Source organism: Protopterus annectens, chromosome 1.part1 (assembly GCF_019279795.1).
Source record: "Protopterus annectens isolate FY-2018-M chromosome 1.part1, PAN1.0, whole genome shotgun sequence".
NCBI classification, from domain to species: domain Eukaryota; kingdom Metazoa; phylum Chordata; order Ceratodontiformes; family Protopteridae; genus Protopterus; species Protopterus annectens.
In genome coordinates, this window is record NC_056726.1 from 826,170,091 (window position 1) to 826,196,039 (window position 25,949).

Here is a 25,949-nt window from a genome sequence, read left to right on the forward strand (position 1 = left end):
TGCAAAAGAACTTGACTAAAATTAACATTTGGGCAGAGGAGAATATGCTGATATATGACTCAAAAACTAAGCATATGACATTTGGCAGACAAACTGAAATGTGAATATTTAATAGAACACACAGTGATTGAAACTGTACATCATTTAAGGACCTGAGTATATGAGTAGATCCATCTTTGAGTTTTTCTAACTATATCAACCAATTAGTTAAGGATAGGTATAGAACTATAGGTTGTATGAAAAGATTTATAAAGTTCAGGAAATCAGAAATGAAGTCACTGTTTATTTATATTGGTCCAAACCTGAGTATGGGACAACAATATGGAAACGTTATAAGAAAACAAGCATGAGTAAATGAAGTACAGCAGAAATATACCAAGGGCATCAATGGATGTGAAATTCTAAGTTATTCTGAAAGGCTAAAATATATAAACTTGCACAGTGTCACATACAGATATTTAAGAGGAGACCTTATTCAGATATATAGGGCATTTAGAGACAACTACCTCCGAGAATGTTTTGGATTATCAAAACGTAGTACAGAATCATCAAATAACCTATGTAGAAGGGTCCCGAATGGAGAGATGATAGCAAGTGCAGGAGAAAAGTACCGCTGGAACTGAATTCATCAATTCTTGGTGAGTACCTTCATGAAGTGAATGGACCCTGTTTTTCACAAAACCTCAGTAAAAAGTGACACTGATATATAGATTGTATTTTATATAACATATCATGGACAGAAGTAGGTTAGAAAATAGAGAGAGCTGGGTTCACAAGACCCAGGATAAAGAAAAAGTGCCCAATCCTGGTAGGCACATTGGTGGCAGGACTGGAAAAATGTGTGTGTAAAATCCTCAAGACGCAAACACTCCTACAGTGGGGCTAGGCCAGGACCAGAGGGAGGTTGCTCATCCCCTGTTGTAGAAGGAAGGAGCAGTCCACAAAAACTGAGCCATAAAGACAACAGAGTAGATCATTTAAGGACCTGAGTATATGAGTAGATCCACTTTTGAGTGGACTACTGAGGATAAGAAAAAAAATATTGTTACTATTATGCAAGAAATCCAGAATTGCCAGACAGAAGACATACAAAAAGATTAAGAGAGAAATTAGAGGAAAGAAAAATACTTCCACAAGAAAAACGGTCAGAAGCTTCAAATAAAAATTTGGGTTCATTAATACAACACTTTTATAAAAAAACATTATTATAAAGACCAAGAAATCTTGGGCTGTTTAAAACCAAAAGTGACTGAGGAAGTGCGGAAATATAAATAACAAAATCTAGAGACTTTTGAAAGGTAAAAAAAATATGGACATGGGGAAGAAAGAGATCTGATATGGTGCAATATTTATGCAAAGGAGAAAGCTAAATTAATCAACACAAAAAGGCAGCCCCAAAGATATTTGAATAGAACTACAGGCAGAGGCATCCAGATATGGAAAAATTCACAATAAAAAAAAGATCACAAAGAGGGAACATAAAACAGACCATTACTAAAGTACAAGTTAAAAAAAACAGAAGATGAAGTTATGGAATACGTGTGAAGTGAAGGATCTAGTGCAGAAAGTCTAACACAGGCTACATCACAGCATGATAAAACAAGTCCCCAAAGTAAGGAAAAACGAGAGGAGCAGAGACATCTGAAGAAGACATATGGACATATGAAAGAGAGATTTAATATACTGCAATATTTATGCAGAGGAGAAAGCAAAAAGCACAGTTTTGTACCTACCATAAATGTAGATGTTCGAGTGTTCACACTGCTGCAGTCATTACACTTTGGTTATCCTGCCGTCAGGCGGTCCCACAGTCGACCAGAGTTCCAAAGTCTTGGTCCGGCATCGGTTGCTGTTGCTTCTTCCCTGACGTCAGTGTGCCAGGGGTATATAAGATTCATCCGACGCAATTTTCTTCAGTTTTTCTTGCCCCAGATGCCAGGTGCCCCCAAGTAGTTAGGCAATACATATTGCTAATAAAAAATATACATATATAAATAAGAACAATACCTTCAGTTACAAGCAAATACACCACAAAGGTTATATAGGATAGAAAGGTATAGATATGTCCACTTAGTTTAGAGGGGATGGAGGGAGGGTAATTTGGACTGCAGCAGTGTGAACACTTGAACATCTACATTTATGGTAGGTACAAAACTGTACTATGTTCATCGTGTTACACTGCTGCAGTCATTACACTTGGGTAGAATCCCAAAGCTAAGGTTGGGTGGCTGGTCTATAAAGAATTAGGATTGGCTATGAGGCCCTGAAGAACTGCAGTGGCAAATCCTGCTCTGGATTTAGAGTAAAGAGGCAGGTGGTAATGCTTGGTAAAGGTGTGCACTGAACTCCAAGTTGCAGCCTCCAAAATTTCCTTGGTAGGTACTCCTCTGAGAAAGGCTGTTGAAGTGGCAAATTTCCTTGGTAGGTACTCCTCTGAGAAAGGCTGTTGAAGTGGCTGTTGCCCTGGTGGAATGTGGCCTAATATTATTTGGGACTGATTTTTCATGCTGTGTGTAGCAGTAATGAATACAGTGTCCTATCCATTTGGATATAGTCTGCTTTGAGATAGCCTTGCCCTGTGATACTGCAGCATATGCTACAAACAGTTGCTCAGTTTTCCTGAAAGCTTTTGTTTTGTCCAAGTAGAAGCATAGCTGCCTGTGTATGTCCAAAGAATGCAGAAGTTTCTCCCCTTTATTCTGGGGGTTTGGATAAAAAGTTGGCAAATGGATGGTTTGGTTAAGAGCCACACTAGATACCACCTTTGGCATAAAGGTAGGATTTGTCCTTAAAGAAACCCTGTCCTGATGAAAAATTATAAAAGGTTCCACTGCCATTAATGCCTGTAACTCTGAGACTCTTCGTGCTGAAGTTACTGCCAGCAGCAGAGCTGTTTTCCATGATAAAAATTTTAGATGGGCTGTATTGGCTGGCTCAAAAGGTGGCAGGGTCAGTTTTTCCAAAACGAAGTTGAGGTCCCAAGTTGGTGTTGGTGCTCTCTGGGGCGGTCTTATGTTTTTAGCCCCTCTGAGGTACTGCTTTAGCAAGGGATGAGAGAATAAAGGAGGAACCGTGTTGTAGTGTGCTGAAATGGCAGAGGCTTGGATCTTAATTGATGAGAAGGATAGGCCTCTGTCCAGCATCTCAGTTAAGTATTGTAAAATTTGAGGAATGTTTGGAACAAGAGGGTCAAGGCTTTGAGCCTGGTTCCAGGCGCAGAATCTCTTCTATTTTTCTGAGTAAGCTTTCCTGGTGTTAGGCCTCCTGGCCTCCAAAATGACATCCATAACAGCTTTAGAGAGAGGTGTTGTCTGTTTGACTAATGAATCTGCCATGCAGCCAGGTTTAGGGTTTTGAGCTGACCATGCAGGATCTGATTGTTTTGTTGAGTCAGGTGTGGAATTTGAGGTAAAATCCAAGGTGGGCCTTGAGCTAAGTTCCTTAAGATAGTAGGGTACCAGTGCTGGCGTGGCCAGTCTGGAGCAATCAGGATCACCTGTGTTTTTTCTTGTCTGGCTTTTAGGAATACCTCTGAAAGGAGAGGCAGTGGCGGGAAGGCATAAACTTTTAAGTTTTTCCAGGTGAACAAAAGAGCATCCACTTTCCATGCTTGTTTGTGATAAGTCCTTGTGCATAATTTTTGTAGTTGGCAATTCAGTGGGGAGGCAAAAAGATCTATGTCTGGGCATCCCCATTTTTGCGTTACCATGCTGAAGATTTGTGGATTCAATTTCCATTCGTGAGGGTCGATGATATTTCTGCTTAGATCGTCTGCCGGAGTATTTTTCTTTCCTGGCAGGAACTGTGCTTGCAGGTGACCTTGATAGGTTAGAGCGGTGTTCCACAAGGTCATGGCTTGCCTACATAGGGGATAAGAATGTCTTGGCTGTTGCTTTAATGGTAAGTTGTGAAGGTCTGAAAACACCCTCAGAAGCCGATGCCTGCTCAGTGGCTCCGGACCCATCTGAGGGATTAGTTTCCGTAGGCCCAATACCTTGAGTTTCCAGAGGCCTACTTGTCCCCCGTGGGAGTCAGAGGTGGCCTGTGGCTCTGAGGTAGCGGGTGTCAGGGGCTGCGAAAGCGCCTCACTGAGAACCAGCGACTGGCATAGAAGAGGTTTTGTCAGTTTTGGACTTCGGATGCCTGTCTTTATCCTTGTCTTTGCGTTTTTTCGGTATTGCGGTCGTCGGTTGATCCGACGGCATAGTATAATTGAACCTTCGGCCAAAGTAGTGCAGAGCAAAATCAAACCATTTTTTTATAGTACATTTGTTAAATCTAGCACAAAACTGACAACTAGTGACGGCGTGATCAGGGCCTAGGCATGGAATACAGTAAGAGTGGAAGTCCTTACGAGGTATTTGCTTCCCACTTTCTGACATCGGTCTGAGGCAAGAAAAAAGTTTCCCCAACGGGGTACTTAGCTTTATTGAAGACTTTGGATCTGAAATTTGACTTCGAAAATCTCAGGATTCGGACCTTGCCGGACCAAGACTTTGGAACTCTGGCCGACTGCGGGACCGCCTGATGGCAGGATAACCCAAGTGTAATGACTGCAGCAGTGTAACACGATGAACATCTAAACAATACAAAAAGAGCGGCATCAAAGATATTTGAACAAAAATACAGGCAGAAGCATACAAACATGGAAAGACATGGAAAATTTACAATACAAAAAAATAAGAAAACAAAAGTAGAAGACAGGATTAAGTAATTCAAAAGTTAAAGGAATATAAACTGAGATTATGGATTAAATGCAAAGTGAAGGATTTAGTGTAAAAAATCTATCAAAGATATCACAGCAGGATACAGCAATGGATCCCCAAATTAAGGAGAAATCAGTGTCACGGGAAGCATTTGATCAGCTGCCATATGAAGATACTTTGGAGTCTTTCATAGGAAACCAGTATAAATGTTCAATTGAAGTTGTAGAGCAAGAAAAGGAACAGGAAACTGTGGAAACTCTGACACAATCAATGTTGTTATAGGCTAATAAGCTCCCATATGAAAAAGCAATGAATGACAGAGGATGAAACTGAAGAGAACATGGCACAGGAAGATGCTCTGGGACTTTCTATAGAATGCCTTCAGGAAATGTAGAACAAAGAATGTGCCCTCAGTTTAGAAGAAAATTGAGTTGCTTGATTTAATAGAAATGGACAGACATATTAAGATCAATGAAAGAAATAGACTACAGAAAGTCAATAAAACCCCAAAATTTAGAAGATTGATAAAACAAATGAATGCAGTATTATAACAGTTTTTTTTTAATTTCTCCAAGTCTTTTGGGTTTCTAATACCATGACAGGAATGAGCCCCATTCCCAAGTCAAGTACAATTAAAGTTCACAAAATTAGTATTGTTTCAGTCTCTAATGTCGACGAAAAGTGCTCTTCGCAGCACCTGCAATGTGCCGTAACGACTCCTCCTGCAATTTGCATAGGGTTACATGTACTGGTAACATATTTAAATACGATTGTAGATTCTTTTTTGTAAGACCCTGTTGCTCCTAATACTATTAGAACTATCTGGGGATCCTTTTTCCACACTGGTCTCGTTTCTGCCTGCAGATCCTGATATTTTATGACTTTGTCTCTCTCTCTAAGCACGACACTGTAGTCACTGGGTGTGGTGATTTCAATGATCAATGCTACTTTTGTCTTCTTTTCATGGACCACTAGATCTGGTTTTCTAGCATCTATCTTCTGAACTGTTGGTAATGGGTGTTCCGATGTGATGTAAACTTAATTTTCTATGATGCTTTGTGGCTCATGTTTCTAGTGCTTTTCAGCTACTTAACACCATAATGTTTGCACAATTCCCAGTGCAACAGTCTTGCCACATTATTATACCTTTCAGTATACAGTCCTTCTGCCATTCATATGTAACAACCAGCAATGAGGTGTGCAACTGTTTCCAATTCGGTTTTAAAAAACCTACATTTGTCTGTTTCTCCTACAAGTTCAATGGACTTTGTAAACCAGTGTGTATGTAACCCACTGTCTTGAGCCGCCAATATTAACCTTTCATCTCTTGGTTTGAATTTGCCTCTCCTTAACCATACCTGCATTCGTTCCTGATCAACATGACGTTCTTCCAGACGTTTTTTATTCTTGCAAGTATATTTTCCACATTTCTTGCATTCTGGTCCTTTACCTTTCTTACTTTTGCTTTTTTGGCACATTCAGTTGCTGCCTAATTTTTATCTACTTCTGGTTTGATTTTCATTCCTGTTTTACGCCGATATGCTTCTGCTAGATTAAGCAGAGAAGTCATCTTAGATTTATTCTCCTCATGTTTCAAAACTTTCACAACATTTGGATCTTGTGATGTCAGCAGATGTGTGGAGTCCCATGATTGCAGATCTAGACATGTAATCAATTTCAAGGAGGCCCATCCCTCATTCAGAACGGTGAATATATAATCTTGGTATGCATTGATTTTTATAAATCATTTGGTGAGTATGAAGCATCCTCCTTGTTTTCCTATCTAATCTATCAAACACATTTTGGGGGCCAGTGAATCACTCCAAAACTGTAAGTTAGGACAGGAAGAGCAAACTCGTTTATAGTTTGGATTTTGTTCCTAGATGTCAACGCTGTTTTCAGGATTAATTTAAGTCTTCTAAAGTATTCCCTACTAAGTTTTCTTTGCATTTGCTCATGTTTTTATTGTTGATACTTCATCTACTCCCAAATATTTATACACTCCGTCTTGCTCAAGTTCTTTTATATAACATTCTTGTCCCAAACTGATGTTTTCCTGGTGCTGCAGTTTTCCTGCTTTAAAGGTTGCTTTTACACATTTATCAAGACCAAATGATATTCTTATATCATCTGAAAAAGTTTTGCAGTTGTGCTTTCATTTCCTCTCCTGATGAGCTACACAGGTTTAAATTATTGACAAACAGAAGATGAGAAGTCTTCACACTTTGTTTTCTAGGAGCCAAATTATAGCCATGGTCTAAGCTGTTAAGTAGACAGCTTAATGGGTTAAGGCAAGGTAGAATTGCAGCGGTGACAGAGTCACCCTGTAATATCCCCCTTTGAATTTTTATACCTGGAATAACAATTTGCCCTTTATCATGACTTAATTGCAAAGTGGTCTGCCACTGTTTCATGGTCACTGTAATGTAGTCGATCAGTGTAGGGTGTATCTTAAACATTTTTAAGCACTCCTTTAGCCATGAACATGGGATACTATCGAATGCTTTTCTGTAGTCAATCCAAGCAATACTTATAGATTCTTCCCCTTTTTACAGTTCTCCACTATGACTAACAGCAAATGATGCTTTGTTCCATATGACTTTTTTTATTGCCCTTTTGTTCTACTGCTATAACTGAGTTTTCTTATAAATGACTACAAACTCTGTTGGCATCAATTCCCATATATAGTTTATACATCATAGGAAGGCAAGTTATTGGTCTATAATTTTTAGGGTAGCTTGCAGGTTCACTTGCAGGTTCACTCGTAAGTACGAGCATTGTTCTTCCTGTTGTTAGCCAGGTTGGTGTCTGTTCGGCATATGTATATAAATTGTTCTTACTCATGGCTAAATCTTTGTGCAATGGTGTTAATACCTTTAACCAAAAGTTAGGTACTGTATCCGGACCTGGGGTTTTCCAATCAGAGGCTGTCCATAGAGTTTCATGTGATGTAACAGAAATAAACAGGATATATTACTGTGCAGCTAAATTAATAAATTAGTCTTACCACAAAAACACAGAGGAGTAAGGGAAAGGAAGAGGAGAAATGGAGTGCCATCATGGAAGTATATGAATAGAGAAAACTACAAAGCAATCAAGACAAGAAGTGTCACTGTTAGATGAGCACAGAAGAGGGAACAGATGAACAAAAATACTCAAAAAGATGGACATGATAAAAGAAATATGCAGTTATCAGAACAGATCAGGATCTATTGTGCACTATCGCAAATAATAAACTAAAAATATCAGCACAGGCAGAAAAACTTAGAAGACATGCAGATAAATATAAAGGAAAAGTACAACATAAGCAATTTACTGATAATCCAAACAAGTTTTATACAGAATTGGGAAACAAGGCAAAAGAACTGACACCAACAAAAAAGAAGACACAGATACATTCTGGAGAATATCTATGAAGATCCTGTGAAACATAAAGATGGTATATGGATAGAAGTAGTAAAACAAAGAATAAGACATTCAAATGTACAGGATATGAAATGGGATGAAGTAACAACCAGTGAGATTAAAACAAAGTCAAGAAAAGCTCCTAACTGGAAAGATTCAGGCCCAGATGCAGTATCTAACTTCTGGCTAAACGTATTAACATCTCTACATGAAGATTAACCATGAGTAAGAACAATTTATATGCGCACCCTGACCAGACACCAGCCTGGCAACAGGAAAAACAATACTCTTACTTAAACGTGAACCTGCAAGCTATTCTAAAAACTATAGACCAATAACTTGCCTTCCAACGACGTATAAACTACAAACTAGAATTGATGCCAACAAGAGTTTATATTCATTTAGAAAAAAACTCAATCATGACAACAGAACAAAAGGGTAAGAAAGAAAGTCATATGAAACAAAGGATCATTTGCTGTTAAAGTCATAAAGGAGACTATAAAAAGGGGAAGAATCCAAGTATGGCATGGACAGACTATAAAAAATCATTTGACAGCATCCCACATTCATAGATAAAAGACTGCTGACAATGTGTAACATGCACCCTATACTGATCAGTTACATTACAGTGACCATGAAACTTGACAAAGGACAAATTGTTATTCCAGGGATAAAAATTCGAAGAGGGATATTCCAGGTGAGACTCTGTCACTGCTATTTTGTCTTGCCCTTAATCCATTAAGTTGCCTACTTAACAGATTAGGTCATGGCTACAATTTGGATCCCAAAAAAACAACTAAGTGTAAAGACTTCTCATTTTCATTTTGTTGATGACTTAAAACTGTATAGTTCATCAGATGAGGAACTGAAAGCACAACTGCAAGTGGTCAAAACTTTTTCAGATGATTTAAGAATGTCATTTGGTCTTGATAAATGTGAAAAAGCAACTTTTAAAGCAGGACAGATGCAGCACCAAGAAAACATCAGTTTGGGACAGGAATGTGATATAAAAGAACTTGAGGGAGTATATAAATATTTGGGAATTGATGAAGGATTAGCAATAAAACATGAACAAATATGAATAAAGCTTAGGAATATTTTAGAAGACAAATTAATACTGAAAACAGAGTTGACATCTAGGAACAAAGTCCAAGCTATAAACCAATTTGCTCTTTCTGGTCTAACTTATTTTAGAGTGACTGACTAACCCCAAAAGGGGTTGGATAGGTTGGACAGGAAAACAAGAAGGACGTTTCATGCTTATCAAATGATTTATAAAAAAATCAATGCATACCAAGATTAGATATTCCTTGTTCTAAAGGAGGTATGGGCCTCCTGAAAATTGATTACATGTATAGATCTGCAATCGTGGGAATGCATACATATCTGCTGCCTCACAAGACCAAAATGTTGTGAAAATTTTGAAACATGAGGAGAATAAGTCTAAGATGAGTTCCCTGCATAGTTTAGCAGAAGTATATCGGCATCAAATAGAAATGGAAATCAAACGAAGTAGATAAAAATCAGGCAGCAACTGACTGTGCCAAAAAACAAAAGAAAGAATATAAAGTGAAGGATCAGATAAGAAGGCAAGAAATGTGGAAAATGCATTAATACAGTTGCAAGTATGGAAAACTCTTGGAACACACTCATGTTGATCAGGTTCGAATCCATGAATGGTTAAGGAGAGGTGAATTTAAACCAAAAGATGAAATGTTAATATTGCTGGCAATTTACAAAGTAACAAATAGGAAGAAATAGAAACAGATGATCCACTGTGGCAACCCCTAATGGGAACAGTCAAAAGAAAAGTAGCAGCAGTTTACAAAGTAACAAGCAAATGTAGGTTTTGTGAAACAGAGTTGGAAACAGTCGGACATCTTGCTGCTGGTTGTGATATACTAATGGCAGAAGGACTGTACACTGAAAGGCATAATAATGTGTCAAGGCTGTTCCATTGGGGATTGTGCAAATATTAAAGTATCTGAAAAACAATGGAAACATGAGCCACAAAGCATCACAGAAAATGATGCAGCTTTTATCACAGGGGACACCCACTACCAACAGTTCAAAAAAATTGATGCGAGAAAACCAGAAGCAGTAGTCCACGAAAAGGAGACAAAATTAGCATTGATCACTAAAATTGCTACACCCTGTGACTACAGTGTCATACATATAGAGAGTTACAAAGTCATAACAAACCAGGATTTGCAGGCAGAAACAAGAGCAATCTGGAAGAAAGACACCCAAAATGTACCAGTATTAGTAGGAGAAGCATGTCTTATAAAACGACTCTACAATAATACTTGGATATCTCATCAATAGATGTAAATCCATATGAATTGTAGAAGGAATCATTACTGGGCACACTGCGGGTGCTGTGAAGAGCACTTCTGGCTAACATCAAAGATCGAAAGAATACTAATTTCATGAACTTTAATTATACTTTGACTTAGGAATGGTGCCCATTCCCATCATGGTATTAGAAACCCAAAAAACTTGGAAAAATTAAAAAAAAAAAAGATCCTGTAGGAATGAGAAGTGTATTAAATGGTTCTCTGAGAGTAGCTGATGCATGGAACAGACTAAATTACATTAAAGCAAGCACTAATTTAGACATTATTAACAACAGCCTGGACACTTACAATGAGAACAACTGTTTTGATATATCGACAAGCTAGAAGGGCATTATTGCCTGTACTTGAAATATTTGTATGTATGCATAATGTGTAGGTAACACTATATATTTATACTTACTGCAGCAGCCTTCAGCCAGCCAAGTGAACCAGGTGTGACTTTCAGACCACCAGAGTCATGTGGTTCAAACTCAATGTTTCCCAAGGATAAAATGCCAGCCAAGATAGTCATCATATCCACTTGTTCCTAGTGTGAGTGGAAAAAGAAAAAAGGAGACAGACAGTGAAACAGCATGCCATTACCTCATATCAATATTCACTGTTTACAAGGATATGTACACACATTTATTTGAACTTTTTGCGACTGGCTAGAGTTTTCCTGGGAGCCATGTAAAGTTACAAATGTCCAAAGTAACTGAGCAATATATATGTGGTATATAGTAACATAACTGTTTTAATCAGGAAAATCACAACACACAGCTGCAAAATTCTGGTCTAACTAATAACATTACCATGAACAGCTTTTCAACTCAGCAACAATAACAAAGCAAGAAATTGCAAAACAGGAAAAAACAGCAGCAACAAACCGACTAATACTCCACAAAAAGAATAAATCCACAAACTTGCAAGCTAGTAATGCAAACTTTTTTATTCCATAAAGCACTTTTCATCTGGCTGTGATGAGTTATGCATCATTAGTTTAACTGTTTTAGTTTGTTTAAATTACATGGTGTTTGGAGTATGTACATAATTAAAGTCAGAAACTCATTTATAGGTATGGTTTCTGACTTCTATACTTTTCATATAGTATATTAAGTATTTTATAAGTTTTTAGAATATTTATAGATATATAAATTATGATTTAAAGTAATAAATATGTTAGTAGGTGTTAATTAATCTAGAAGTAGATATAATTCATGGTATGTGTGTGTTTAAGTCATTTTGGCTTAGGCTGTGAGGGTATGTATATGCATTGGTTGGTGTTGATCAGCTGTTCTAATTAGTAGGGTGGATCAGCTGACTGATGTTCATGTTATATACTGTGTTTTGAATATTTAATTGCATCTGAAGAAGTCTAGCTATCCAGCCAAACGAAAAGCGCTTTACAGAATAAAAAGTTTGCATTACTAGCTTGCAAGTTCGTGGATTTATTCTTTTTGTGAAGAAATTTCAAAATTCTGAACGTTGAATATACTCATGCCACAAGTGGCAAACACAGTCAAGACAATATATTCACAATTAAATAACTCCACATAGTGTAACACAACCATATTTATTATAAAGACAACCTTCCACCAATCAGTAGTGGCTTTATCAAGCCAGGTCATGAAAGAATCTTTAAGAGACGACATTAGTTTTGACCTTGGGAAGATCCGCTCTGCAAATCCTAACAGTAAGAGGTAGAGTATATAAAAAGATGTAGAAGAATAAAGCCAGGACAACAGTCCAGATCACAAAAGTTCAATTAGTGGTTCTGGTACCTGCTAGAGATAGGGTAGGGGGATAGAGAAAGAATAATGTGACTGAGCCAGCTCACGTCTCTTCAGGGGAAAACGCATTGGTAATATGGCCAGGGTAGAGCTACCATGATAGAATTTCCAGTGAAGAAAGAATAACACACAAGTGCTGCTTACAGGCGACACCAATTACATACATGATGACATGTATGTCCATCATGCTGGAGCACTGTAGTCCACACCCCTGGACTTTTTGGGAATGCACAATGGTCGTTACTATCTACTATTTACTGAACATTTCATTTGTCCTTTTGGAGATCCAAAGTATTGGCGAGGATACCCTTTATGGTACTTAGCTAGCGGACTTTCTTTTGCTGTTTATTGGTAACGAAGTGGAGCAGTGGAGTTTGGTGAATGCACAATGGATGCTATATCCTTAAAGAAAACACTCTGGGACCCATTTGAATGGTGGCACCACTGTCGGCTGTCTCAACCCTTACCTCCAGTAGGAGCAAATGGGTGAAATGGACAACAGAAGGGAAACTTGATGCTTTGAGTGGAAGGTGGAAAAAAAATATGAGAAAGGGCATTTCCTTAGACTCATAAAATGATGCTATGTTTTTTTTTTTTTTTTTTAAGAAGTCCCCCCCCATACAATCCATATACAAAGGAAGATCCATTGCACCCCACACTTAAATATAATCTCATACAAGGACACTGCATCCTGGGGAAAGGGCTACAGTGACTTTGGTGAAACAACAATTCATGTAAAGCCCTAATCAACTGGGAAACAAGAAAGTTACCTTCAGGAAACAAAGGATACTCAAAAAGCAATGACAGCTGTATGTTCATTTTCAGACACTTAATACAAGAAAGTTGAAAACATTATCAAAGTAAGGCCAAAGGTTTAGGCTGTTATACTTTGTTCAAGTAAGACTCCCTCAAACCGCAAATAATTCACTGAGCCTCTCTTATCGATCTGAAAAGTACTTTGGGCATCCCATAACAAAAAAAAAAAAAACAAAATACGCACCCACACCCAAAGAAGTTTCAGTGTATAAAAGTAGACCAGCCCAAAATACAAACATTTGAAGTAACAAAGACTGTTTAATATTCTTTCACAAGCATTTTTCAATAAAATGCACATGTTATCCAGCATTTAGCCTGATTCCACATAAAATGGTTCCATACAAGTAATCTTTTAAGCACACAAAATGTTCAGGCTTGACTGACCTCCTTTGAAATATGGCCGGGCCTCTTCAGGAAAATCCTGTCCTAATGACTATAGAAATATTGGTCTACAGCAATCGTATCTGATATGTGGTCCAAATAGCATGCTATATGTCATGGGCGTAGTTAGAACATTTGGAAATGTGCAACAGCACCCCCCCCCCATTCCAGACAATGCATGTTTATCTTTGGTGTACCTTTTCAGTAATGAAAAAAAAAATCCTAAAATGACTTGCATAAGGGTGGCAACATTCAAACAACTGAACAAAATCTCTAACTTAACAAAATAAGCATGATAAGCGATACTAAGGGTTTCAAGACTTTCAACCATAGTACAGATTACTGTGCAAAATTATTTAAAAAAAGTAAGTGCCATTAAGCAGATGGCATACATGTAGCTATACCCTTGCTCTAAAAGCAGTGCTGAAACAACTATTTCAGACAGGATATGAACATGTTCAAAGATGAGCGCAGGTCATACTTTCACAAAACAGAGAGACATTCCCGAAATAAAAGAGGGTGAGTAATGATCTCAATGAGAAAAGAACATTCACATTACATCGGTGGACAATCTAGAATAAAAATAGCAGAATGTAGTAAGTCATTCAGAAAAAAGAACTTGCATTAAATAACTAAAAATTAGGTTTGCAGTAGATGTTAAAGAATTATAAGATGTACAGGAATGAAAATCATTGTACAGGTAAACTGAACACCTAATGGGATAACACGGCTAGGTTTAAAATGTCCCTTCAGGGCATTTAGCCTAGTATTCGTCTATGAACATAGCACGGTAAAATATTTCACTGCTATTTAAAATGTAAAACTAGGAAGCGTACACAAATCTCTTTTTTTTTTTGTTAATCCAGAGCAAACAAAGCACTTGCAAAATCCAGTCTAAGCTTGGGAAAAAATCAGTCATATCAAAATGAGACAATTTTACCCACCAGAGTTATAAAAATAAGACTACTGAAACATGCTAAGATGATAATAAATAAACTAAGAGGGATATAGAGATTACACAGTTTAACCAGCAAAACTAAAAGCATTAAATACAATTGGTCCTGCAAGAATTTTTAGAACCCATTCAAGCAAAATGTTGAATCCATTTATTTCAATGAAATCAATGTTGAACACATTTATTTCACGTTTAAGTTCAAAATGGGACATAAAAGAAAACATATTTGTTTTGGACTTAGTCATACCAGGTTGAGGAATCAGCTTGACCAGTCATATGGTTCTTCTACACTGGAACAGTCTCTTACAGTGAAGACAATGAATACTACAAAAAAAAGAAAATCAGAGGGGAGAAGCACCTTCTTAAAATGAGAGGTAAAACATCTTTCAGCTATAACATTATGTTGAGTGGACTATTGCTGCAGTTTCAAGCTAGATACGAAGCACTGCAGTACATTATGGCTTCGCTCCTTTCATTATTTTTATTTATTTATTTTTAAATCAGACACGGTTAAAATGCAAGGTAGGCAAGACTGGACAACCAGACATAAAACATATGGCTAGAAACAACGGTCTCATTTCTTGTGTTAATTCCCGCTTCTGAATGAAAGACAGGACACACTATGTTGTACTTGTGATTACCCCAAAATAGTCCAGTTCAAAAACTGCAAAGACACCAGCTGACAAAAGGAAAAGAATTACCTTTTTCTGCATTGCCTTCAGCAGAAATGTGAGCAAGAATTCCACAGACAAGACACATTTTAAAATTTTGTTACTAACCTCCATTGCTGGAAGTTACCAATCGATAGAAAAGACAGACATGGGAAAGAACTGAAAAGACAGAAAGAAAACTAGAATGTTGAAAGAGCAATTTTATGCAGTTTGTGACTGGCACGGATTTATTTTTCTTCTAAATGATCCACCCTTCCAAATTACAATTATAGCCATATTGTAACTACATTTTTCCCATATTCTATTTCTATTTGTGGCTGCTGACCTTCAAGCCTCCTTTCAATGGTCTTCAGCCCATGTACCTCCCTCTGCTGGCTACTGTTAACATGGGAAGAACCAATCTTAGAGGCAGTCTTCCAAATAGCCATTGAGGTTACTAATGCCCTTGATTACATACCTACCAGTGCAGGCTATGTGGGCTTTTCTCATGCTTGTAACTTCACTCAGATGGCTAATAGGCATTCAGCATCACAGGAGAGTACTATGCCCTCCACATATATGTGCATGCTTACACACACAAATGCATGCATACTAATAAGGCTACCATGACTTGTTTTGATGCAGCCAAACACACATTTCTCAGCTCCTTGCTGCTGCACTGCCTGCAAGTTCCTCTTGCTGATGGTACATCAGTGGCAGATTGGGACCCCCCCCCCCCAACATACAATGGGCAGGTCAGTGTTGGTCACTCACTACATTCTCCTCCACCTAACTCCTCCACAGATTAACCTGCTATTCTAAATTGGGTCACTGGGTTGCATTTAGGGCTTTAACTGTTTACACTGCACAAGACACAGGGAAAGAAATATGACTGGAAGAAACTAAGTGGTAGTGGTGGTTTGGAGAAAAAAAAGACTGTAAATAAATTATATGACAAAAGTTAATAGAAAGCTTGTCTATAATGTTAACAGCTTAGTGAAACTGCAGGAAGTTACATAAAAACAGAATAATTTAAAAATAGTTACCTTTATCAGTGAAAATTTTAACATAAGAAATTCACACTAAAAATATTACAGCATCTACATATTAAAATGTGTTACAGAATAGGTTTAAGAATTTCAATATCAGCACGTTGAAAGTAAGACTTGTAGAATGTTTGGATAATACTACAAACTCCAGTGTTAAATCATTGGAAACATAGCTGGCAATATCTAAAGCCACGCTTCCCTCACAGCTGCTTTAAGGATGTGTTCCGCTTACGGCATCTTACTAGAATGATTTGGCAAAGCTGGAACAGTCCTAACATGAGGGTGCCACGCTGTTATTTTGAATCCTTGGATCAATCTTACTACTCTGACACAGCAGGTGCCATTTGTTGGCCTCCACACATCCACAGAATGCAACACTTTTGGCCATGCATACTACACAGACTCCTACATCTGGTAGATATCTAGCAAACTTAAAAGCCAAGAAGACTACTCCTGCACACCATATACTGGCAAAGGTCCTAAAAAGAAAATCTTCAGAATGAGGATGGTATTTCTGCAGTTATCTCTATTCTCTTAAATAACTTGAAAACTGACACCTTGAGTACCTTACCGTTAACCCACCTTCACATCTAATCACAGAGATTACGTTTAAAAAAAATCCCATTTACACTCTTGTAGTGATCTGAAGCATATTTGCTCTCCTTGCATGTATAAATGTTTTGTTTTTAGATGTATTCTTTAGATTCTGTACGTCACTCAATTTCGGGTTTTCACAGATTTAGCAGACAAATGAAAGCATAAATAAAGTAAAATAGCAGCATCACTTTTGAAGTTTCTATTCTCCACTTTAATCACCATTTTCTGGAGTTAACCTATAAAAAAAGAAGTTATGTTCTTACCATAACACTCCATCTGTGTTGATGATCTTCATTCATTCTTGACTGTAGGGTCTTGGTTCTGACCCTCGGAACCAACTTGGCTGTTATTATCAAGCTCGGGCAAGCCAGAAACTCTCAAGCTAAGGCTACCCATACTGCCTCTTTTCCCTTCCCCTCATATTGAATTTTGCCCATAGATTAGAAAATCATGGAAGCTTTGTCTGAGCAACAACCCTACTAGGGCCCCAGGACTAGTTCAGGACCTCCAGGAGTATTTTAGGGGGGGAGGTGGGATGTCAAGAATGAATGAAGTTCGACAACAGAGATGGAACGTTATGGTAAGAACATAGCTTCTTTACCTGATGTTGTCAATCTTCATTCATTCTTGACTGTTGGGACAGAGTCTCTAGCTACTTTAGACCTTGGGAGGCCCTAGGAAAGGATTTTCCTGAGTGCCATAGAGCCAAAGAGAATGCTCTTCCCCTGGAGACCGTATCCAATTTGTAATGAGTGATAAAGAGTAGCCCAAGTTGCGGCTGCACATATGTCATCCATAGAAGCTCTAGAATGAAAGGCTACTGAAGTGGAAACAGATCTGGTAGAATGTGCCCTAACTTTTGTCAATAAGTCCAGCTTATTTTGTTGATAAATAAAAGTGATGAAATCTCTCAACTATTTTGACAAGAGTAACTTTTGAAACTGATTTGCCAGTCTAGTACCCGAAAAGGATAGGAACAATTGGTCCGATTTTCTAAAACATTTTGTTCTATGCAAATAAATACTTAATTGTCTGTGCATGTCCAACAAATGTAAACAATATTCTCTTTTGTTTGAGAAATTTGGAAAGAAAAGTGGTAGATCTATGGACTGATTAATACCGGAATCTGACACTACTTTAAGCAAAAAGGCAGGATTAGTTCTGAGTGATACTCTCTCTTTGTGAAAAATAATACACGTATGTTTTACACACAGAGCCTGCAATTCTGAGATTCTCCTGACTGACGTGACAGCTACCAGGAATACAGTTTTCCAAGATAAAAATTTGATATCACAAACGGCTGCTGGCTCTAAAGGCTGATGGACCAAACTTTGTAAGACCATCGTTAAATTCAGAGGTGCAATGGGCTCTTTGAAAGGTGGTAGAATTAGAGGCTCCCAATTGGAAAAAGGTGGCTAAATACTCCAAGACCTTATCAATTGAGGCTGAAAAAGTATGGTGGATGGTTTACGAGACGCCGGAAGTATCTTCTGTACTGGGGAAGATAAGTTATTTCACTTGGCAATTATTGGAAGTGGAGAAACCAAGCTATCAGCTTGAGATTTTGCAGGTTGGGAAGGACAAGGCCCTGCGGATGAGACAACAGGTCTGGGATTGGATCCAGAATCCACAGATTGTGAACTAAGTGAGGCCAGAGGAAGCAAAACCAGACTTGATGGGCCCAATAAGGTGCAATGAGAATCACTTTGCTTCTCAACCATTGGGCTTTCTTCAGAAATTGGGGAATTAGAGGGATTGTTGGAAAGGCATAAAGTCGTCCCGGGGGCCAATCATGGATAAGAGCATCTCAAGGGGACACCCCCCCCCAATGGGGGACCAGGACAAAGTATCTGCTGCATTTGCGATTTGTGGGAGAGGCAAGCAGACTGCAGCAAAGCTAACCATATCAGTTTGTCTGTAATCACGTTGGAGTTCCCTGGAATGTGCGTTGCTATCAGAAAGTGTTGGAGGTGATTGCCCACTGCCACTCTTAGGGCTACCAAACAAAGAGGTTAGGATCTGGTTCCCTCCTGTATGTTGATGTACCAGACTACTGACATGTTGTCAGACTGAATAGCAATTGTCCCTGAAGTGAAGGCAGATTGGAATGCTTGCAACGCTAAGAGCACTGCCCTCAGTTCTAGGATGTTGGTATGCAAACTGGTCTCTGAAGGGGACCAAGTGCTTTGGACAGTCTTTCCCTGAAAATGCCTCCCTACCTTATAGGACACTGGATGAGTTAACATTGACTACTGTGATGCCAGGAGCCACTGAAGCAGCCTCATGTGATATCTCGCCAGAGGAACTAAGGTGATTGTCGCTGTCATGGACCCAAGGAGCTGTAAGACCTGGCAAGCCGGAGCCGTAAGACCTGGCAAGCCTGAACATTGTCTTGAGAGAGTATCACTTGAAGTTGCAACCTCATCTTCTCCAGTCTGTGAAGTGGAACAGCAGCCATACTGGACTTTGTGTTTAGTCTTGCTCTGATAAATTCTATGTCCTGTGAAGGGGAAAACTGACTTTTCCTTGTTGATCGAGATGCCTAAGAACTCTGCAAGCCTTAGAATGGAGTCAGAGGCAGAAAGCAGCACATGCCAGGTGGGGAAGGTGAGAAGCCAGTCATCTAAATATGAAAACACATGGAATCCCTGTAGCCTTAAGTGATGCTACCACTGCCATGCATTTGGTGAGCACCATGGGGGCTGTGATGGGACCAAAGGGTAGTGCTTGAAATTTGTAATGACTAGCCAAAAGCAGAGGCATATTCTGGAGTGTTTGTCCACTTTTATGTGGTAATACGCATCCTGAAAATCTATGGAGCACATCTAATCATCTTTCTCCAAAAAAGGAAGGATAGACTGAACCTGGACCATCTGGTATTTTGTTTGTTGAACAAACTTATTCAGTACATTGAGGTCTAAGACTGGCCTCCAGTCCCTTGTCTTTTTTGGCACTGAAAAGCATCTTGAGTAAAATCCGGATCCTATTTGGTCTGGTGGGACTGTTTGGATGACTTTTTTGAAGAAGCTTTTGGATTTCTAATGCTGCTTTATCGCTCTGACTGGATGGAACAGCGGGGATTCATCTTTGTGGTCTGAGATAAAGATTGAAGGGGATATGGTAACCTCTGGTAATTACTGTCTGCACCCAAAAATCCGATGTTATTGTGTGCCAGGCTGAATGGCGCAGAGAGAATCTCCCCAACTGCTTCCATTAGTAAGCAATCGGGCCGCTGTTCAGGAGTGCTTGTAGGGTTCTCCAGAGAAGGAATCCCTGGAACTTTGGTTACGTGGGCCCCTTCTGCCCTGGGAGGAATACTTGCTACTTGTGTCCCGAAAAAGCCCTTGGGACTTTCTGAACCACATCTTTCAACTTCTCTGATTCCTAGAGAAAGGTCGCCAAGGAGTGGAAAAATGCACACCCACAGCAAAAAGGTTCTTTCCGCCCTTATCACAACTGGCTAACGTGTGTCTGACTTTTGGGCCAAATAGCAACAAAGTATCAAAGGGAGTGTTGATAAAGGAAGACCTGAAGGGGTCCGCAAAGTCATAAGTGCATCCAGGAATGATGCCTAATGGCAACGCCTGTACCTGCTGTCCTGGAAATCCTTTTGTGCAATAAGCCACATGGACGAGTTGGAGATAGACTCTAGGGTGGCAAGCTGAAAGGCAACCTTATGGACTTAGTCAGACACTGCTCCTGCTAAAGTCTCTGAAAGCTCAGTTATCAGATCCCTTTGGAGACATGCGAAATGTGACAAAAAAAATTCAAGGACTGTATGGCGAAGGTTGATGAAGCAAAGACCTGCATCCTGGAATCTGTCCATTGTCCTGGACTCTCGATTTGGAGGATGGACAGTTGGACTCTCTTCAGCAAGTTCCTTCTTTGTGACATTCGCCACCACCATGGCATCTACTGCTAGACCTTTCAACCAATGAGACTGATCCTCAGGCATGGAAGGAATTTTGTCTGGTCTCAAGTGAATTGGCTGTATAGTATCGGGGCATTCAACGCATGCTGCATGATGAGTTTGACCAGTTCATTGGCAGGTGGGTTCACCCAAGAAGGAGAAGCTGGGCAAGAAAAGCCTGTAAGAAAACAGATTCCTTGCAGGATGGGTTTGTGGGCTTCCAATCACCCCTGTTTTAAAATTTCCAGGATGTCTCCAAAGGAGACATCTTCAGGGGGTGACCAAGGAGACCCTTCCCCTTCACTGAAATCTGTATCATCAGTGACCGATTCTTCTGGAGAATCCAGGTGCTTCATCTTGCATGATCTCTTAAGGAGTGGCTCCTCGGGGGGAGATCCCAGGAGGACTCCGAAGTGAGGGGACCCTGCAACAGGGAGTCTTGGTGCTCCTATGCCTGCTGCCCCAAGGTAGCAGATTGCAACAGCTGCAAGCCAGAGGATACATAGATGTGACACTACGAAGGGGATGGTGCCAACTGTGAGCCTGCTGAGGCCTGGGCTCTCTCCGTAATCTGGAAGGCAGGACCACCTGAAGAGGGATGGGAGCCCAAAACAGAGAAAGACCACCTCAGAACCAGGATCACACCCCATTCCGACGAGCCCACCTCGAGAGTAGGAGCTGCGAGAGGACTCAAAGTACAGTTGCGTACACTTACCATAAATGTAGATGTTCGAGTGTGTTCACTGTTGCAGTAATCACACTTGGGTTATCTGCCTGCAGGTAGCCATCAGTCGGCCCGAATACCAGAGTCTTGAGATTTCTGCATCAGATGCTGTTGCCCCTTCCATGATGTCAGGTCGTCAGGGGTATAAAACATGCAGCAGACGCCATTACATCAGTTTGTCTTGCCCAAGATGTCAGGAGCCCCCAAAATAGGAAGCAATCACATGGTGTGTGGAACACCTCCAGTAAAATGTAAATATCATTGCCATAGGATATGGCCAAAAAAGAGGATGGGTAGAAAGTATAGAAAAGTCAGGGAGCTGCAGGGAGGGTAACCAGGACTGCAACAGTGAATACACTCGAACATCTACATTTATGGTAGTGTACACAACTGTACTATGTTCTTCGTGTTTCACTGCTGTAGTAATCATACTTGGGTTGATTCTCAAAGCTGAGGAAGGGTGGAGGTAGTCAAGAAATATTAGGGCTGGTTAGCAAGCCTTGTAAGACTGCTGTGGCAAATCCAGCTCTGGATTTAGAAAAGATAGGTATGTGGTAATGCTTGGTGAAGGTGTGTACAGAACTCCAGGTTGCAGTTTCCAGGATGTCCCTTGTAGGGACTCCTCTGAGAAATGCTGTAGAGGATGAGGTAGCCCTAGTGGAATTGGTTCTGATCCCTGTGGGGTAGGTTTTCCATGGTGTTTGTAGCAGAAATGGATGCAGTGTGATATCCATTTGGAAATGGTTTGCTTTGAAATGGCCCTGCCCTATGCCCCTGTAGCAAAGCTGACTAGCAGCTGGTCAAATTTTCTGAAAGGTTTAGTCCTGTCAAGGTCTTAGAACCTGAGCTGCCTGTGTACATCCAAGGAGTGCAGGATCCTTTCCCCTTTATTTTGATCAAGGAAAAAGGTTGGTAAATGGATGGATTGGCTTAAAGCCACACTGGATACCACCTTGGGCATAAATGATGGGTTAGTCCTGAGGGAAACCCTGTCCGCATGGAAGATAATGAAGGGTTCCACCGTCATAAAGGCCTGTAACTCAGATACTCTTCTTGCTGAAGTGATGGCTTGAAGTAAGGTTGTTTTCCAAGAGAGGAATGTCAACTCTGCTGTAGCAGCAGGTTCAAAAGGGGAAGGGTTGAGTTTCTCTAGTACAAAGAGAAGGTCCCAGGCAGGAGTGGGAGCTCTCCTTGGGTGTCTCAAATTGTTAGCTCCTCTCAGGAGCTGTTTGATCAGAGGGTGAGAGAAGAGGGGTGGCTCAGTACTGTAATGAGCAGAGATGGCAGAGGCATGAATCTTAATCGATGGGAAGGATAAGAAGGATAGGCCTTTGTGGAGCAGCTCTGCTAGATAATCTAGGATTTGAGGTAAGGTGAGCACGGATGTGTCCTTTCCCTGAGACTGGCTCCAAGAACAATATCTTTTCCACTTTTCTGAATAGGATTTCCTAGTACTAGGCATCCTGGCCTCAAGTATGACATCCAGCACCTGTTTGCTGAGGGTTGCTGGTGATGTACTCAGGGAATAAGCCAGGCTGCCAGGTTCAGGGTATGGAGCTAAGGATGTAAAATCTGTCCCTCCTGCTGGGACAGCAGAGAGGGGGGGGGTCTGATGAAACTGCCAGGGTGGCATTGCTGTCAAACTGCGTAGGAGTGGGTACCAGTGCTGGCATGGCCAGTCTGGTGTAATAAGGATTGTCCTTGGCCTGTCCTGTTTGATCTTTAGTAGTACTTTTGAGAGGAGGGCTAGAGGGGGAAAGGCATAGCTTGAGAGGTTTTCCCATGTAAAGGATAGGGCATCCACTTTCCATGCTCAGCTGTGGGGAGGTCTGGTGCAAAATTTGCCCAATTGATGGTTTTGTGGGGAAGCAGAGAGGTCCACCTCTGGTATCCCCCACCTGTGTATTAGAAGTTTGAATGAGTTGGGTTCCAGTTGCCACTAGTGTGGGTCCATAAGATTTCTGCTTAAGTCGTCTGCCAGTGAATTTTGTTTGCCTGGCAGGAATTGAGCTTGCAGGTGCACTTGACTGCTCAGGGATGTGTTCCACAGAGCCAAGGCTAACCTGCAGAGTGGGTAGGAATGAGCACCCCCCCCTGCTTGTTTTTGTACCACATAACTGTGGTGTTATCTGTCTTTATCTAGAGTTGTCCTGGAAGGATAAGGTGTTTGAAGGCTGTCAGTGCATTCTGTACTGCTAACATTTCTTTTTGATTGATATGCAGGTGAATTTGTCCTGGATCCATTTGCCTTGAATGTATATGCCTGTCATGTGAGCCCCCCATGCATAGTCTGATGCGTCTGTTGTCAGGGTTTGGGCGGCGGGGGGTTGAGTGAAAGGGAGTCCGTTGTTGTGGCTGCAAGCCTCTGCCCACCAAAGGAACTCTATCCTTAGGAAAGGAATGATAAGAATCACTGTTTCCAGGTCCTGACACCAGAGACTTAAGTACCACTGAAGTTTCCTCATATGCAGTCTTGCATATGGAATTAGGAGAATGCATGAGGCCATGAACCCTAGGGCTTGCAGTATTTTTCTTGCAGATAGCTGGGTTTGAGTGGCCAGTAGTTTGAAGTAATTTGCCAAATAAACCTGCTTTTCTGGCATGAGGAATGCCATCTCGGAAGCTGAGTTCAAGCTTGCTCCCAGGAATACAATCTTTTGGCTGGGTACCAGCTGTGATTTCTTTTCCTTGATGGTATACCCCAGAGAAGTTAGGACTCTCTTTACAAATGTCAGGTGCTGAATTAGCAATTCCTGACTGTCCGCCTGAATCAGGAAATCATCCAAGTATGGGTACATATGAATTTTTCTCTGCCTGCAGTATGCAATGGCTGGAGCCAGGCACTTTGTGAATACCCTAGGTGCAGTAGAGAGAACTGATGGTGCATACAGCCTGCTCTAAAATGTAGATATTTCCTGCAAGATTCCCTTATGGAATGTGCAGATAAGCTTCTTTTAAGTCTAGGGTGACCAGCCAGGAGTCCTTGGCTAGCATACGAAGCAGCTGCTGGAGTGTAAGCATTCTGAATTTTGGTAACACCAGGAAGATGTTGAGAACTGAAAGATCCAGGATAAGGTGTCAGGAGTTCTCTTTTCTTGGCACCAGGAACAGCCTGAAGTAGAAACCCTGTCCCCTTTGCTCAGTGGGAACAGGTTGAACAGCCCTGATACTGAGAAGAGAAAGTACTTGCTTTTGGACCTCTGGAAGGTCTGGCAATCCACTTGGAGTTGGCAGTAAGTGGAAGTAGAATCTGTATCCCTGGGATACAATGTTTAAGACCCATTGGTCCTGGGTAATATACTCCCAGTTTTTTGCATGTAGGGTGAGTTTTCCTCCTAGGGGTGCAAGTACTTGGGACTGGCTGGAAAGGATGAAGGACAAGTCATTGTGAACTTTTTCCATAAAGGGGGTGGCTTACCACTTCCTGTTTTTTGAGATGGGGGCACTCCATTGTTTAGATCTGTGCATACCCTGAGACTGTAGTCTTTGTGGTCTGTTGCTCCTGAGTTTGGGCTGAGATAGTCTGGGGAGGGACTGGAAAGGACCAGTTTTCTGAAGGCCAATGCCTACTGAATTTTAATGGCGCATCTAGTAATTTTGCTTTGACATGGTCTGGCAAGATTTGTTCCTTCAGCCACGCATGTCTTCTCAGAACAGACCCAGTGACAGCAGCCCTGTAAGATGCTTCTAAGGCATCAAAACCACACTGCAAAGTATGTTTACCAACTTGGTTTGCAGAATGCATTAACACTTGTAAATCTTTATTTTCTGTACAATGAGGAATCAACAATATTTTTTGTTTAATTAGCTCCATAATATGCTGCTGGTACTTCAACATGTGAAACTGGCAATTTAAAGCCCTGATGGCTTGCAGAGGTATATACCTTCTTATCCCATCTGTCTGGAGCCCTAGAATCCCTGTCCGAAGAGGTAGGGTTTATGGCTGTAATAGCCTTAATACCTTTAGGTCCCTGGGAAATGGTCTCTGGATCAGAGAAATTTGTGAGAGTCAGGTACTCTGTAGTATCTGTCAGTCTTTCTAGGAGCTGGTGGTAAAGTATCAGGGGTAAGACTGGATTCCATGAAGACATCTACAACATCCAGGACAGTAGGTATAGCTAGAGGCCTGTGCTGAGGCAAGTCTAAAAATTCCCTGAGTCTCTTTTTGGACTGTGGGTAGTCCTGGCATTCCCAGCAGAAATGCTCTCTTAGGGTATGCAAGGTTTTACCGAAAGAAAAGTCCTCGGGGGAGGGGGGGGGCTGAGGGAATGGAATCCTCTGTATCTGAATCCTCATAGGTAGATAAGGGTAAGTCCTGGTAATCACAGTGGTCAGAGTCATCGGACTCATGATCCATAGAATAAGAAGAAAAATCAATTCTTTGCCTTTTAGAGGGGGAAGGCTGGCTTCCCCTAATTCAAGTAATAAGGCCTTCAGCCATTCTAAGCATTTGTTTCTGTGGCATGGGAGCTGGAGAATGCACTTTGGTCGTCTGTCTCCTAGGCACAGCGCATACTCTGGGCCTGAGAAATTGGGTAGTTTTAGTCAGAAACAAAGTAGTCAGTTTAATACGGACACCGGAAGGTCTGAATGCACGACATACCAGACTCAGAATGGGTCTTAGTAGAGG

The 25,949-nt window shown here is 40.6% G+C and overlaps 1 protein-coding gene across 2 annotated transcripts in view; it reads right to left on the reverse strand.

Annotated features, from left to right (window-relative positions):
• Positions 1–25,949, reverse strand: part of LOC122807596 (myosin-IIIb-like) — a 2,420,886-nt gene that overhangs the window by 1,162,325 nt on the left and 1,232,612 nt on the right. For both annotated transcript variants that reach the window (XM_044078517.1, XM_044078510.1), the window contains exon 8: positions 10,869–10,994. In XM_044078517.1, the coding sequence (XP_043934452.1) occupies positions 10,869–10,994 (126 nt within the window). The remainder of the gene's footprint in view (positions 1–10,868; positions 10,995–25,949) is intronic.